Genomic DNA, 13,965 nt, shown 5'->3' on the forward strand with positions numbered 1-13,965 from the left:
GCTTTGCTGGCAGCGTCATAGTTATTACAATATCAAGAATCATGCCTCTTATAATGAACAGGGCTCCGGTGACATCCATAAAGAAAGCCAACAGCGTGGATGACCTGTTTCCAAAATAAACACAACTCTGGTGACTCAGAGATTTAAGCTGAAATCATGAGTCACTGGACGTAGTGACTGTTCAAAACTGTCTCTGTGCCATCTTTGCCTTCCGAATTCCTATTCCCATCATTTGACAATGCATAAAAAGACCATATATCTATTTATTCTTGGAGAAAACAGAGAGAGAGAGAGCAAGAAAAGAGGAAAGGGGAGATGAAATGTGAAACTACAGCAACACCTGCATCATAAAAAGAAGAAGAAGAGTGTTTCAATATGTTTCAAGAACTTTTTTACCTCCCAGAACTACAAAATGTACGTGTGAAACCTTGGTAAACTCTGGTAAACCTTGCATTGATGAATAAAATCATTTGCAAGGTTTCTTTCCAGCTGCATCCAGGGATGATGTCTCCTTTCACCAGCCTCTGTTTTAATTATACTTTCCATCGCCAAACTTTAATACTAATAATAATAATTCTTACCTGCCCATTGCTCGAGGTGGGTTACAACATAGTTAAAACACAAGTATTACATAAAATACACATATTAAGTTGCATCTTTACACAATGTTTATATTACAATGCGTAGTGCAATTAATTAAATATAAAATTCATGTTTAAAATTCATAATTAAAAACTGTACAATTACTTTTGCATTGATCTTCATTAAAGATGTGAAGGGGAAGTCTTTGCACATGTACAATTACCTTTGCTTCTGCATTAAAAAGCCTTGTTTTTGCCCCCCTCCCTGTCTGCATCCACACAGGAGAAATAATCCAGTTTGAGACCTCTTTAACTGCCATGGCTCAATGGTATGGAATCCTAGGATCTGTAGATTTGGGAACTATTTAGCCTTCTTTTTCAGAGGGCTTTGTTGCCACCACAAATTATATTTCCGTGAGTTGCACTGCATTGAGACATGGCAGTTAAAGCAGCGTGAAACTGGATTGTTTGGCCAGTGCAGATGCATCCCCTCTGATCTTTCTTTTTCCTCCCATCCTCTGCAGCTTTCACCTTTTTTGACCCAAATGACCCAGCGTGTCAAGAAATTCTCTATGACCCCATCACCACGGTCCCAGAGTTGTTTGCCATCATCCGACAATGGGTTCCCCAGGTGCAACACAAGATTGACATCATTGGCAACGAAGTGAGTAATGGGAACACCGTTGGGATAGTATTGTGTTTGGCTTACAATGCATGCTGGCTCACAGTGTCTAAAGAAAGGAGAGAATGTGGCGCTGGACAATAAGTGTGAGTCTGAGGGTGAGGAATAATTTTCGTTAAATGTCAGCATCTTTCTGTCTTACATGTCTGTTGCAAAAACCCATAGGAATAGAGGAGGAACAACATGGTGCTTTGGATCAAATGCAAAAAATTATTATTGATAACTCAAATTGTAAGCTGCTCCAAGTCCCAATTTTATTTAAATTGTAAGGTGCTATTATTATCATCATCGATGATGATGATGATGATGATGATGATGATGATGATGATGATGATGATATAGTGTGACTCTTCCCAAATTCCCACCATGACATCTCTTGGCAGGCAGTTGTACAATCAAGTGCCATGGCTCAGTGCTATGGGATTCTGGGATTTGTAGTTTTGTGAGATACTTAGCCTTCTCTGTCAGAGAGCTCTACAGATCCCAGGATCTGATAGCATGGAGCCACGGCAGTTAAAGTGGTTTCAAACTGCATTGTTTCTGCAGTAGAGATGTAGCTAAGGTGCTGCTACCAAGAAAGCCCTGTCTTATATACTTTATAAACTCATGTATAAGTCTAGAAATTTAGGTTAAAATTGACCCAAAAAATCTGAGTCGACTTATCCATGAGTCAATGTAAGTATTGTATCTTAATGCATATATATGGTGAAAGACAAGAGTTTAATCTGCCCTGGAAGCACTGACCCCCTTCTACTCTCTCATCCATCCAGCCTTTAGTATAGTATACAAATAGTTATGCCTGCTGGAATTTTGTAAGTTCTTTGGTCATATCAAAATGCATAAATTTGGCCCCAAAAACTGCCATCAACTTACACATGAGGGTGTCTTATAGTTGAGTATATACGGTACTCACCAAACTCGCTTCTCAGGGTTGTGGGTCATACAACAGGGCCTCTGGTGAAGACCTTATAGGCTGGACTTATCTGGGTTCTTCGTCACTATAATACAGAGCAAAAATTGTATAAGAGGAGCTATGGAGGGTTAAGAGAGAGGATATCTTTTCTAGAGGCACATGAAGATCAGCCCAAATTTAGGTGGATAGGATGCTTAGTTTTATATGGTCACCAGATCCATAGTGGAGCATCAGGAGATGGAGACACCAGAGAAGAATCCTGTGATGCCTTTAACTCAGTCTTTTGTCTTTTCCAGATCCTGAAGCGTGGCTGCCATGTCAATGACCGGGATGGACTGACAGACATGACCCTGCTTCATTACGCTTGCAAGGCTGGGGCTCACGGTGTTGGTAAGGAAATCTACACAACTATCAAATTCTGGTTGCATCCACACTGCAGAATTAATGTAGTTTGACACTGCTTTAACTGCCATGGGTCCATGCTATGGGATTCTAGGATCTGTAGTTCTGTGAAAATATCTTAAAGAGTGCTCTGGTGCCCAAAACAAACTCCAATCCCTAGGATTCCATAGGACAGAGCCATGACAGTTAAAGTGACATCAAACTGCATTAATTCTGCAATGTGGATGCAGCATCTCTTTTCGATCTCCCGCTGTATTTCTTTCCTATATCTCCCAGGAAAAAGCCACTTTTAACCGTTATCTTTCTAACCTGCTTCCGTGGTTTCCCCTTAACTGCAAGGTCTGCATCAGGGCTTGAACACAGCTATTTTTAAAATGTAGTTTGTTCCTATTATGCCCTCCTGTGTTTGAAAAGTAATCCTTGTTGCTACACTGCTTGCTGCTTTTCTATTCCTTTCCTTTTTTTTTTTTTTGAAAGAATAAAGAACCTGCAAGGATTGATAACACTTGACACATTTCCATTAGAATGTTCCAAAGATGCTCTTTCATTGGCTTTTATGAAAGTAACTAGAAATTGCAGCTTGTCACAACAATAAAATCACTCTTCCTTGTAATGGTACTTTTGCAGTGGTTTTGTTCCATGTTTGTTGCCCCTTCTCAGAAGTGAATGGTTGCATTTAATTCAGTTGCTCAAGCCCCATTATATACAATGGCATAGTAATATGCTGCTCCTTATATAAAAATGGCAAAATCAAGGCTTGCTTTTTGGAAGGTATTTATTTTTAAAACATTTTCAAGCCCTGAATGCTTGAATCTGTGGATGCAAAATCCATGGATGTGGAGGGCTGACTGTATAAACATATTGTAGGGCAGCCTGCAAATAAAATCAGTTTAATTCTGGGGTCTTTTTATTTCTCTCTCAGGTGACCCTGCTGCTGCTGTGCGTCTTTCGAACCAGCTGCTGGCCCTGGGTGCGGATGTGACCCTGCGCAGCCGCTGGACCAACATGAACGCCCTCCATTACGCTGCCTATTTTGATGTCCCCGAACTCATCCGGATTCTTCTAAAGGCCTCCAAGCCCAAAGGTACGATATCAAGTACCAAAGAAAGGTTGTAATTGCAGAGGGGGAAAGCTTGCCTCTTAACTACATTAGTGTTTGACTGTTGGACTATGACTCCAGAGACCAGGGTTTGAAGCCTCACTTAACCATGGAAACCCATTGGGTTACCTTGAGCAAGTCACATTCTCTCATCTTCAGAGGAAGACAAAAGCAAACTTCCTCTGAACAAATCTTGCTAAGTAAACCTCATGATACTTTTGCCTTAGGTCGCCATAAGTCAAAAATGACTTGAAGGCGCACAGCAGCAACAGCAAAGATATATCCTATTTTTAAAAAACACTACAGGTGTTTTAATGCCTGTGTCTCCAAAAACTGTAGATGGCAAGCATATTCTTAAAAAAGAGGTACTCTATCCTTTTTCCTGTATACACAGAAGACAGCTGATGAAGAGGGCATCTACACTGTTGAAATAGTCCAGTTTGACACTACTTTAAGTACTGTAGCTCCATCCTGTGGAATCCCAGGATTTGTAGTTTCACAAGGTTTCTCGCCTTCTTTGCCAAAGAGTGCTGGCCCTCACCAAACTACAAATCCCCGGATTCCATTCCCCTTGGCCCTGTTCTAGTTAGCAATCTGCTCACCGTATTCAGAACAGTCTCCAAGGGGCAGCCCCATACAGGTGAGGGATCAGAATGCAAAGACAAGCGGTCTTGTACAGATCAGTATCGCATGGCTTTCACTTCCTTCCAGATCCTTGTTTTATACAGAACCTAACATACTGTAAGTACCTTCATTCTTTCTTTCTTTACCTATCTTGGATTAACCACCCCACCTTTATCCCAAAGAACGGTACTCGAGGCTGTTCTTTGTGAAGCACGACGAACATGAATGCTGGCAGCTTGCTTCTTGACCGATATGTTTTCTCCCCTTAAGTTCTCAACTCAACGTGTAGCGATTTCAACCACGGGACGGCCCTACACATTGCTGCTTCGAACCTGTGTCTGGGGGCCGTGAAGTGTCTCCTTGAACACGGAGCCAACCCTGCAGTCAGGGTGAGAAGAAGATGGGGGCATTAATGGGGGAAGATGGGGAGGGAAATGCACATGTGGCAGGTGGGCTGAAGGAATATAGGAACCTCTATACCTATCTGGTTAGTACTAGCCAGAGTCCAAACCTCTGATATCTTTACAAAACCTCTATACAGCATCGATGAGAAAGGCAACCTTTCTACTAACTTCTCCATCCAACAGAACAGCAAAGGCCAGGTCCCAGCCGACGTGGTCCCAGACCCAATGGACATGACTTTGGATAAGGCGGAGGCTGCCATGATTGCCAAGGAGCTGAAGCAGCTGCTTCTGGATGCTGTACCTTTGAGCTGCAACCTCCCCAAAGTCACCCTGCCCAACTATGACAACATCCCAGGCAACCTCATGCTCATCTCTCTTGGCCTCAAGCTTGGCGACCGGGTCCTTGTGGATGGGCAGAAGGTAAGGATGGCACAGGCTTAGCTGGGTTCCTCTCTAACTCTGAATTGGGGTGGGTAGATTAACCCTTTCCCGTCATACAGTGGACCCTTAGTATCCACTGGAGTTTGGTTCCAGGACCCCCCCCCCCCCATGGATAACAAAATCCATGGATGCTCAAGTCCCATTATATACCATGTCATAGCAAAATGGTATCCCATATATATATATATATATATATATATATATATATATTTGTGTGACATGTAAGTGATTCTCCATGGTTGCGTTCTTCCTTTTGCATGACTCGATCCCATCATGTGTTATTACAGGTGGGCACCTTGCGTTTTTGTGGCACCACAGAGTTCGCAAGTGGCCAGTGGGTAGGTGTGGAACTGGATGAACCCGATGGCAAGAACGATGGCAGCGTGGGAGGAATTCGTTACTTTATTTGCCCTCCAAAACACGGTAATTTTAGAACAGTGCTGGGTGCACCCATCACCATTAGGCATCCTCCTTCAGATCTAGCACTTGCCAAATAGCAAAGCAATAGAACAACGTACTCTATAGTTTGACACCTTTATCTATGGGTCTGTGAACTGCAGTTTCACTTACCTGTATCCAGAAAAACAGGTCTCTCTAAGCATCTGGAGGTCCTCCAGTGCGACTCTGAACTCAACTTCCACTGGAAATGTAGGGTTCACCATTATTTGTTATTTTTGCTCTTTGCACTAAGTCTGGGTTATCTTGGCTGAGATCCCAATTGCATTGACTCCAGTTTACTTCCTGGACTGATACAGAAAGAGCCAGCATGGATGCTCTCTAGAGTACTGAATCCTAGCTGTAAAATATATGTATCACCGTGGAGAGATCCTTCTAAGTTTGCCCTTATCCAAGGTGCTTCCAGGAGAGATTCACTTCTCTATTGACAATGAGCAAGGCAACCTTTCTACAAAATTGTGGCTATGCTTTAAAAGCATAGATTAAAAACAGTCACACATAATGGATGTTTATGTAAAGGGATCTTGTAGTACCTTTGAGACTAACTGAAAGAAAGAAGCTGGTAGCATGAGCTTTCACAGACTTTACTTCCTCAGATGTATAGAGTGGATGATCCATGAACAGACCTATATAAGCAAGCTGTGTGTGAAAATAGCAATAGAAACGCAAAACTTGTGGGTATGGAGTTGAGGTGACAATTTTTAAAAATGGTTGGGGAACAAAGACAGGAGGAAGGATGTGAATAGATAACTATATGAATGGTGGTGGGAATATTGGAATGTAGTGTGGGAACCAGAAAGGAGATGTAATGGACTGGCCAAGACTATGCTATTTAGTTTGGGGGGCTAGCTAGTGTTATGATGTGTGTAGTGTGCCAGGAAACCAGTCTCTGTTCAACCCTGTTAATCTCAAAGGTGCTACAAGATCTCTCTAAATCCCCGTACAATTGTTTGAAGAATTCTCCCCATAAAATCAAAGAAGTCATAGAATTGTAGGGTTGGAAGGGGCCCCCAGAGGGCATGGAGTCCAGCCACTCACTCAGTGCAGGGACTCCAACTAGATCAGGGGTAGGCAACCTTTTTGAGCCGGGGGCCGGGTTGCTGTCCTGCAGACAACTGGGGGGCCGAAGCCAAAAAATAAATAATTAAATATTTTTTTTTAAAAAAAAAATTAAATAAATAAATAAACTGGGACAAATGTAGGACAAAATTTTCAAATGGTGGACACTTTTTTTTAAAAGTGGAGGACACACAAAAAAATTTGCTGATTTTTTAAAATATGTTAATATAAATGCATGTTTCTGAGGCTTCTATAGACAATTGCCCCTGCGCGTGAGAGGCCAAAGGCCCCGGTGGCAATCGGCGGCAGGACAGGGCTGGGGCCGGTCCCATGGCCTCGCCGGGCCGCATCCGGCCTGCAGGCCGCAGGTTGCCTACCCCTGAACTAGAGCATCTTGGTCCAGCCTCTTTTTGAAGATGTCCAAAGAAGGAGACCACACCAACTGGTTCCATTGCTGACCCACTCTTACCTTCCAGACATTCCTTCTCAATTGGACCCCTGCTTTGCTTTTTCCTCCTTTGCCATCTCAGGAGTGTTTGCCTCTGTGTCCAAGATTGCCAAAGCTGCTGACCAGACACCTTCCTCAGTCACCTCCACTCCACGGACCCCGCGCATGGACTTCTCCCGCATGACTGCCAAGGGACGCAAGGAGAAAGACAAAGACAAAAAAGGTAAGGGAGTAGGACTCTTGCATTCAGAGGTCACCAGTTGTTGTTGGGTACCTTCAAGATTTGTTCAGAGTGGGGTTTGTCTTTGCCTCCTTTTGAGGCTGAGAAAGCATATCTTCCCCAAAGTAATCCAGTGGGTTTACATGACTGAGTGGAGATCTGAACCCTGGTCGCCAGATGAATCTCCCCATGTAGTATATATCAAATCAAAACATCTTGCTCTTATTATTATTTCCCATCTGTCCAGCTCTCAGGAAGAAGTCCTTGTCTGTTGGCAGCCTGGACCGTGAAGGTTTGAAGATTGAGATTGGAGATCAAGTCCTGGTGGCAGGACAGAAGCAAGGAGTCATTCGTTTCTATGGGAAGACTGATTTTGCACCAGGTACGAAAGGCAGGCGGGTTGGTTGGAGACACTTGGTAGCAGCGAGGAGAAGGGTTGGGATTGACATATCTTAAGGAGAAAAAGTGTTGGGAGACATAAATTTGATCTGGATTTCGAACTACTGGGTTCAACATTCTCTTCCCTCACTGAAATTGTACCACAAACATTATTCTATCTGCCACAGGCCATTGTACCATTGTAGTTAAGGTGCCTCTCTGAAATAAGAGTAATACCTTACATGGTTGCTGTGGCTTTTCAGTTTTTTATTTGGCAATTGTAAAGGTTCCAAAAAATTCTGGGGGATTAGAGCTGTAGTCCTTTGGAAATAAGGAAATGTAGAATGCTTAATTCTGACAAAGCCATGCTGTTTACAAATTGTATGCTCAAAGGAATTTGGTTATTTGAAAAATGCTACTGTGCTCCATTGTGGTGTATGGATTCCTTACTAAGAGTAGGACAGGGCAAACCCTGCAGTGGATACTGGGTTGCAAATTTATCATTTAGATGTCTGCAGCCAAAATACTCATTGTGGGATTCAAATTAAAATGTGGATTCCAGCCTCCCTTTCTATCATGGTCTATTGCTGGTGTTCACTCAAGGGTCCTTACTGCCTCTTTTCCATCTTGAGGTTTATCCCAGAAAGATCTTATTGTCCTACTAAATTATTGCTCAGTTCTATGGAATGCTACCTGCTTCTTTCTTTCAGTTAGTCTTTGCAAATTAATTTTCCAGAGGAACCCTGAATTCTATAACATAGAGCATTAGCCAAAGAAAATATAAACCATCTGTGTCTTTTCTTCCTCCTCCTCTCTCCAGGCTACTGGTTTGGTATTGAACTTGACAAGCCCACTGGCAAACATGATGGCTCTGTCTTCGGCGTCCGCTATTTCACATGCGCCCCTAAGCATGGAGTCTTTGCTCCTCCTTCCAGAGTCCAGAGGTGAGTCGGGTTGTTCCGAATGGCAGATACTCATGGAATACTTAAAGAGGGGATAAGAGTTTCTTTAAAAACACATAAGAAGTCCTGTTCCCATTTTGGTTGATGGGGTTGCATCCACACTGCAGAAATAATCCATTTTGACACCGCTTTAACAGCCATGGCTCCATGAGATGGAATTCTAGAAATGGTACTTGGTTGCGGTACCAGAGCAAATTAAACTACAACTCCCAGGATTCTGTAAGAGTTGTGGCAGTTAAAGTGGTGTCAAGATGCTTTACTTCTGCAGTGTGGATACACCAGTATCCACACTGCATCATATGTTGTAAAAATATGGTAGAGCCCAGTCAACTGCATTTGTGGGTTCACCAGATCATTCTGCTGACAAAGGCCCTGGACTTTCAGATGAGGGTGGGTGGTAGGACTTTTCAGATATCAATTCCATTTAATGTTTATGTTTTTCTTATACTGGGAATTAATGGTGCTTATTTCTGCTGCAGAATCGGAGGCCCAAAGGATGCCCTGGGAGATGGCACTTCAGCAAAGAAGGTCCACCAAGTCACTAGTAGGTACACCCTGGATTTGCTCCTCATCACCCTTTGCTTTCACTAAGGGCCCTTGTGTTAGAGGGGATAGCTGCTCAGATATTATTATTAAATGAATTTCATGGTTAGACTTGGGTCTCTTCCACATGATATTTCATTATGTATGTATTTTGGATTTTGGAATTCTGGATAAAGGAGACTCAAGTTGTAACAATTTAATTTTAAATTGTACTTTGTTTTAAATGGTTGTGAGCCACTTTGAATCCTGTGCCAGGAGAAAAGCAGGATTAGTTAATCAAACCAAGCCAAAAGCCTTCATTGCAGTCAACAGACCGTTGGGCAAGACATTAAATCTATATTAAAACAATACAATAAAAGACATTTATGGTTAAATACTTGCTATCATATTTCATAATGTAAAATACCATTTATTGAATAAATTAATCAGTCCTCAAGATTCTTGGATGCCTTAGCCTCTGGATTTCCAGTAACCAAAAATAGTAGAATTCAAAAGTATAGCTGTGTTAGTCTGTAAAATTAGAATGTAAAGAGATCTTGTAGTGCATTTGAGACTCACTGAAAGAAAGAAGTTGGGAGCAGGAGCTTTCATCGACTTAAGTCTATTTCCTCAGATGCATTTCCAAATTCCAAATCTGCAAAATTTCAAATGCTTCTGAGGAAGTAGACTTAAGCCTTTGAAGGCTCATGCTGCCAACTTCTTTCTTTCAGTGCGTTGCAAAGGTACTACAAGATCTCTTTTCATACAATAACCAAAAAGGTGCCATCCCAAGCAGGAGGGAGAAAGATATGAAGGAGAGGAGGTATCATTCATAGAGTTTTCATCTTCCTTGGTTTTTGAAAACGGTTGACCGCCTTCTTTTTTCTCTCTTGCAGTTTCACAGCCAAAGCGCAACTTCACAGCAGTCAGAACCCCGAAAGACATCACATCAGAAAGCTCCATCTCTAGGTAAGAGCCATAGGGAACTAAGCACACCTAGCCCTGAAATCCCTTTGTTGTCCCTATGTACCTTCAAAGCAGCTCACACCTATGGCAGCCCTCTCACAATCCTAGGTTTTTCTTGGCAAGGGGAATTTTACCCTTGCCTTCCTCTGCGGCTGAGAGACTGTGGTTTGCCCAAAATCACTAGGCTGCATCAGCACTGCAGAAGTAATGCAGTTTGACACCACTTTAACGGCAATTTCAATGCTATTGAAATCTGGGACTTCTAGTTTCTTGGATGCCAGAGCTCTCTCTCACAAAACTACAAACCCCAGAATTCCTTAGCAGTGAACCATGGCAGTTAAAGTGGTGTCAAACTGCATTATTTCTGCAGTGCAGATTCAGCCATAAACACCTGTGCAAATCTCACTGCTTCAGTAGGTCTATTCTAGTGAGGACTGGTAACTGGATTCAGGTTCCTGTTTCATATTTTATGGGAGAAGGGTGAGGGAACTCATATAAAAACTGAAAACATCAAGCAATGAGTGTCATTATCACCTGGAGAAGCCAGGGACCTGGATTTGGAACCTATGAGAACTAGGTTCAGCTCCAGAACTGGTGGTTTTGGACTCATTTGAGTTTGTATCCACAGTACAAAACTGTAGCAGTTTGATACCAGTTTCAGTGCCATGGCTGCATCCTATAGAATCCTGGCATTTGCAGTTTGAAATGTTGAGAATTCCCCATCAGAGAGTGCATTGTTGTTGTGTGCCTTCAAGTCGTTTCTGACTTATGGTTTTCTTAGCAGAGGGGGGTTGTGCTTTGCGCATGATTTGTTCAGAGGGGAGTTGCACTTTGCATTCCTCTGAGGCTGAGAGAGTATGACTTGCCCAAAGTCACCCAGTGGGTTTCCATGGCTGAGTGGGGATTTGAACCCTGGCTTCCTGATGAGAAAAACATCTCCATCTGTCTTCTCTTTTTCTCTTGCAGGTTACTTTTTTGCTGCTGGTTCCCTTGGATGCTTCGTGCTGAGATGCAGTCGTAAATTTCTCCGTCTCCTCTTCGTTGCTTCCTTCCTTCCTTCCCTCCCTCCGTTCCTCTTTGCCCTGCTGTTTCTTCGCTCTCCTAGTACTCAAAGACTACTCTTCGGTTCTTTTTCTCATCTCTCCTTCCCCGATTGCTGTTCTAGTGAACCCCAGTGCCTTGTTAAAACATATTAACACCCCCTTCCCCACCTCCCCAGGTAGTTTGTGAGAAATACTATTCTGAATTAATAACTTTTTTTCTGTTTCCTGGCACACATGCCAAGGATGGGATTTCTGGCTCAATAGGTCTCTTCTAGCACCTCCTTCTTTTTCGTAATCGGCCACGAAAGTTCGTGTAATTAAAAGAAAAGGGTTTTATCGGGGGGCAGGCTTAGCAGGTATAGTCTCAAAAGAAGCCTCTGCTCTTTCTCCCTGGTATCAAAAGTAAAGAATCAAAATGCTCAGTTCTTAATTATATCTCTCTTGGGCTGCATCTGCACTGCAGAAATAATCCGGTTTGACACCACTTTAACTGCCATGGCTCAGTGCTATGGAATTCTGGAATGTGTAGTTTGTTGCGACACCAGAGCTCTCTGGCAGAGATGTCTCCAGATGTCACCAGGGCAAAACTCTAGTGCTCCCACCATTCCCAGAATTCCACAGCATTGAGCCATGGCAGTTAAAGTGTTGTAGTCCAACACTTATGCCAGGAGTTGCCCATAGTGCCACCGAAACTGGCTCTCCCTCGTTGCATTCTGAGCTGCCTGTTCAAGCGGTGCTTTTCTTTCTGATGAATATATATGGAGTCCAGATGCAAGAAGACACCTTGAGTGATGTGTAGTGTGTGTTAGCAGCTGTGCTTAGCTTCCTACATACAGTATTTGTTAAGATAACATACAGGGGAGAGGAAATCACCCATTAACAGCCTTTGATGGTGTACAATGTGTGTGTCTCTCTGTGCATATATCAGACCTATATTCCCAGGAGTCATTTTCCTTTGAAATGGTTTTTTAAAAAGTGGGAAGAAAGAATATTATAACTGAATTTTATCTCATTCATTTATCTGCTGCACTGTTAGATCTCATTCCATCTAGGTAATATTTCAAACACATACTCCACATTTGCTCCATAGTTCCTGATTTTCCTGATTGTCAGATAGCAAAAAGGGAACATAAAATAAACTAAAAATGATAAGCCTCCTGGAGCAAAATGTGCCAATCCCAAATGCTTATGAGGTTGAGTGGAATAAGATTCCTGGGGTCTAGATTTAGGTTTGGCAAGAATCAGATTTACAATGCAAAATATATGCATCTGAAAAGCATCAACCTTTAGCACTTTTAGCAAATGACTCTCTTCCTTAGCCCCTAAATTTTGAAAATGAATTCTCATTTTCCATCAAATCGAGGAAGCTGGGTTTTTACAAAGCAGAAGGAGAAGCTTTGAAACTTTTAAGGATCATGCCAACTAGTGTCTCCCATATCACTGGGGTGTTAAACCAATGTAGGGTTTGAATTGTAAAGGAGCTATATGTTTTGGTGATAAGATATAGCACCTTGGATAGTTAAAACACAGAGCAGACTCACTGCTCCAAACTTCCAGCCTCATTGTGTGCAACTTTTCACTTTCTGCTTCCGGCACACTTCAAATACTGTGAGGTTTTAGATACAGACTGCATCTTAATTCAGCAAAAATATGCAATTTGTTTTTAAGAAAGGAAAAGTGTGTAGAATTTAACTCCAGAATGAGCTGAAATTTTAGGACTATCCCTAATTTGGACAAAGAATGCAAAGCGTAAGACTCCTTTTGGTCTTGAGCAAATTCCTTACCTGTCTCTCCTTCTGCATAAACGTCAGCGTCTTCCTTTCCATGTTTTTGAGCTCCATTTAGAAGCAGGGAGAAGCAATCCTGAAACATGGCCAGAAAGTTAGAGTTAGAGCAGATTATTAAGATTTCCACTTTAAAAGTGCTCTGCCTTCAACATCTGCAATAAGAGCAGAAATCTAACAGGTGCAGCTTTTGGGGGCATGGGCACCCATCGACAAATGCCACATCTCTTGAATTTTCCTTTAGTCTCCAATTTCTAGCATTGCAGAGAGGAAGAGACCCTGAAGAGCATCACTCTAAACCTCTTCTATTTGCTCTGTTTCCATTCCCTGCGTCACTTTGTCCACCTCTTTTCTTTGGATGCCTATACTGAAAATGACGTTTTAAGCGATTGCAATGCTAGAAATTTTGGTGGACTGGCAGAAAATGTCATTTTCTGACATGGCGAAGCAGAATTTTAATTGAAGCAGGGACTATTCTTCCCTGCACCTTAGCTACATTTTTGCATGTAGTACAGAGGAAAGATATTTAAAGTATAGCAAAAAACACCACCGATGCCCCAAGCTTGGGATAACATTTGGGATTTTTTTTGGGGGGGAGGGGGAAGATAGCCAGATTCCTGTTAGGGATTTACATTTGTGGAAATTAGAATTGGGCAGTTTCATAATGTCCATATCCAGTAAAGGGCTACTACTACGCTGCTACGTAGAGGAGCCTGCAAACAGATGCGCAACTGGACCAATGTACATCCATCCCATTGTGCATTGGGACAATGGCTATCCAAGTGCTCTTGGATAGCCATTGGATAATAGAGCCTGATGCAAATGGCGACACTCACCAGTGTCCGGCTATGCATCTTTGCAATTCACTATCAGGGTTTCTTAGTGCCTCTGCTGTGTAGCTAAGTACAGTGGACCCTTGGTATCCACTGGGGTTTGATTCCAGGATCCCTGTGGATACCAAAATCCATGGATACCTGTATT

At 42.5% G+C, this 13,965-nt stretch overlaps 1 protein-coding gene and 1 long non-coding RNA gene across 4 annotated transcripts in view; one reads left to right on the forward strand and one right to left on the reverse strand.

Moving 5' to 3' along the window:
• Nucleotides 1-11,622, forward strand: part of LOC149304625 (CAP-Gly domain-containing linker protein 3-like) — a 16,714-nt gene extending 5,092 nt beyond the window's left edge. Inside the window, exons 3-15 of one of the 2 annotated variants that reach the window (XM_089478996.1) lie at nt 1,106-1,245; nt 2,473-2,566; nt 3,501-3,662; nt 4,389-4,418; nt 4,572-4,690; nt 4,889-5,125; nt 5,434-5,569; nt 7,192-7,332; nt 7,577-7,711; nt 8,528-8,651; nt 9,149-9,213; nt 10,088-10,160; nt 11,124-11,622. In XM_089478996.1, the coding sequence (XP_089335122.1) occupies nt 1,106-1,245; nt 2,473-2,566; nt 3,501-3,662; nt 4,389-4,418; nt 4,572-4,690; nt 4,889-5,125; nt 5,434-5,569; nt 7,192-7,332; nt 7,577-7,711; nt 8,528-8,651; nt 9,149-9,213; nt 10,088-10,160; nt 11,124-11,178 (1,511 nt within the window). In that variant the 3' untranslated portion in view covers nt 11,179-11,622. The remainder of the gene's footprint in view (nt 1-1,105; nt 1,246-2,472; nt 2,567-3,500; nt 3,663-4,388; nt 4,419-4,571; nt 4,691-4,888; nt 5,126-5,433; nt 5,570-7,191; nt 7,333-7,576; nt 7,712-8,527; nt 8,652-9,148; nt 9,214-10,087; nt 10,161-11,123) is intronic. The other variant, XM_089478997.1, reaches the window with a different exon arrangement.
• LOC149304624 (uncharacterized) overlaps nt 1-13,585 on the reverse strand; it is a 25,296-nt gene extending 11,711 nt beyond the window's left edge. The window contains exons 1-4 of one of the 2 annotated variants that reach the window (XR_016271865.1): nt 12,985-13,585; nt 7,131-7,780; nt 4,471-4,679; nt 2,177-2,261 (exon numbers count right to left, since the gene is read on the reverse strand). This is a non-coding gene — a long non-coding RNA (uncharacterized LOC149304624). The remainder of the gene's footprint in view (nt 1-2,176; nt 2,262-4,470; nt 4,680-7,130; nt 7,781-12,984) is intronic. The other variant, XR_016271864.1, reaches the window with a different exon arrangement.
• Between the last annotated feature and the right edge of the window lie 380 nt (nt 13,586-13,965).

This window comes from Sceloporus occidentalis, unplaced genomic scaffold (assembly GCF_023333645.1).
Source record: "Sceloporus occidentalis isolate IW3139 unplaced genomic scaffold, rSceOcc1.0.p SCAF_13, whole genome shotgun sequence".
Classification (NCBI taxonomy): Eukaryota; Metazoa; Chordata; class Lepidosauria; order Squamata; family Phrynosomatidae; genus Sceloporus; species Sceloporus occidentalis.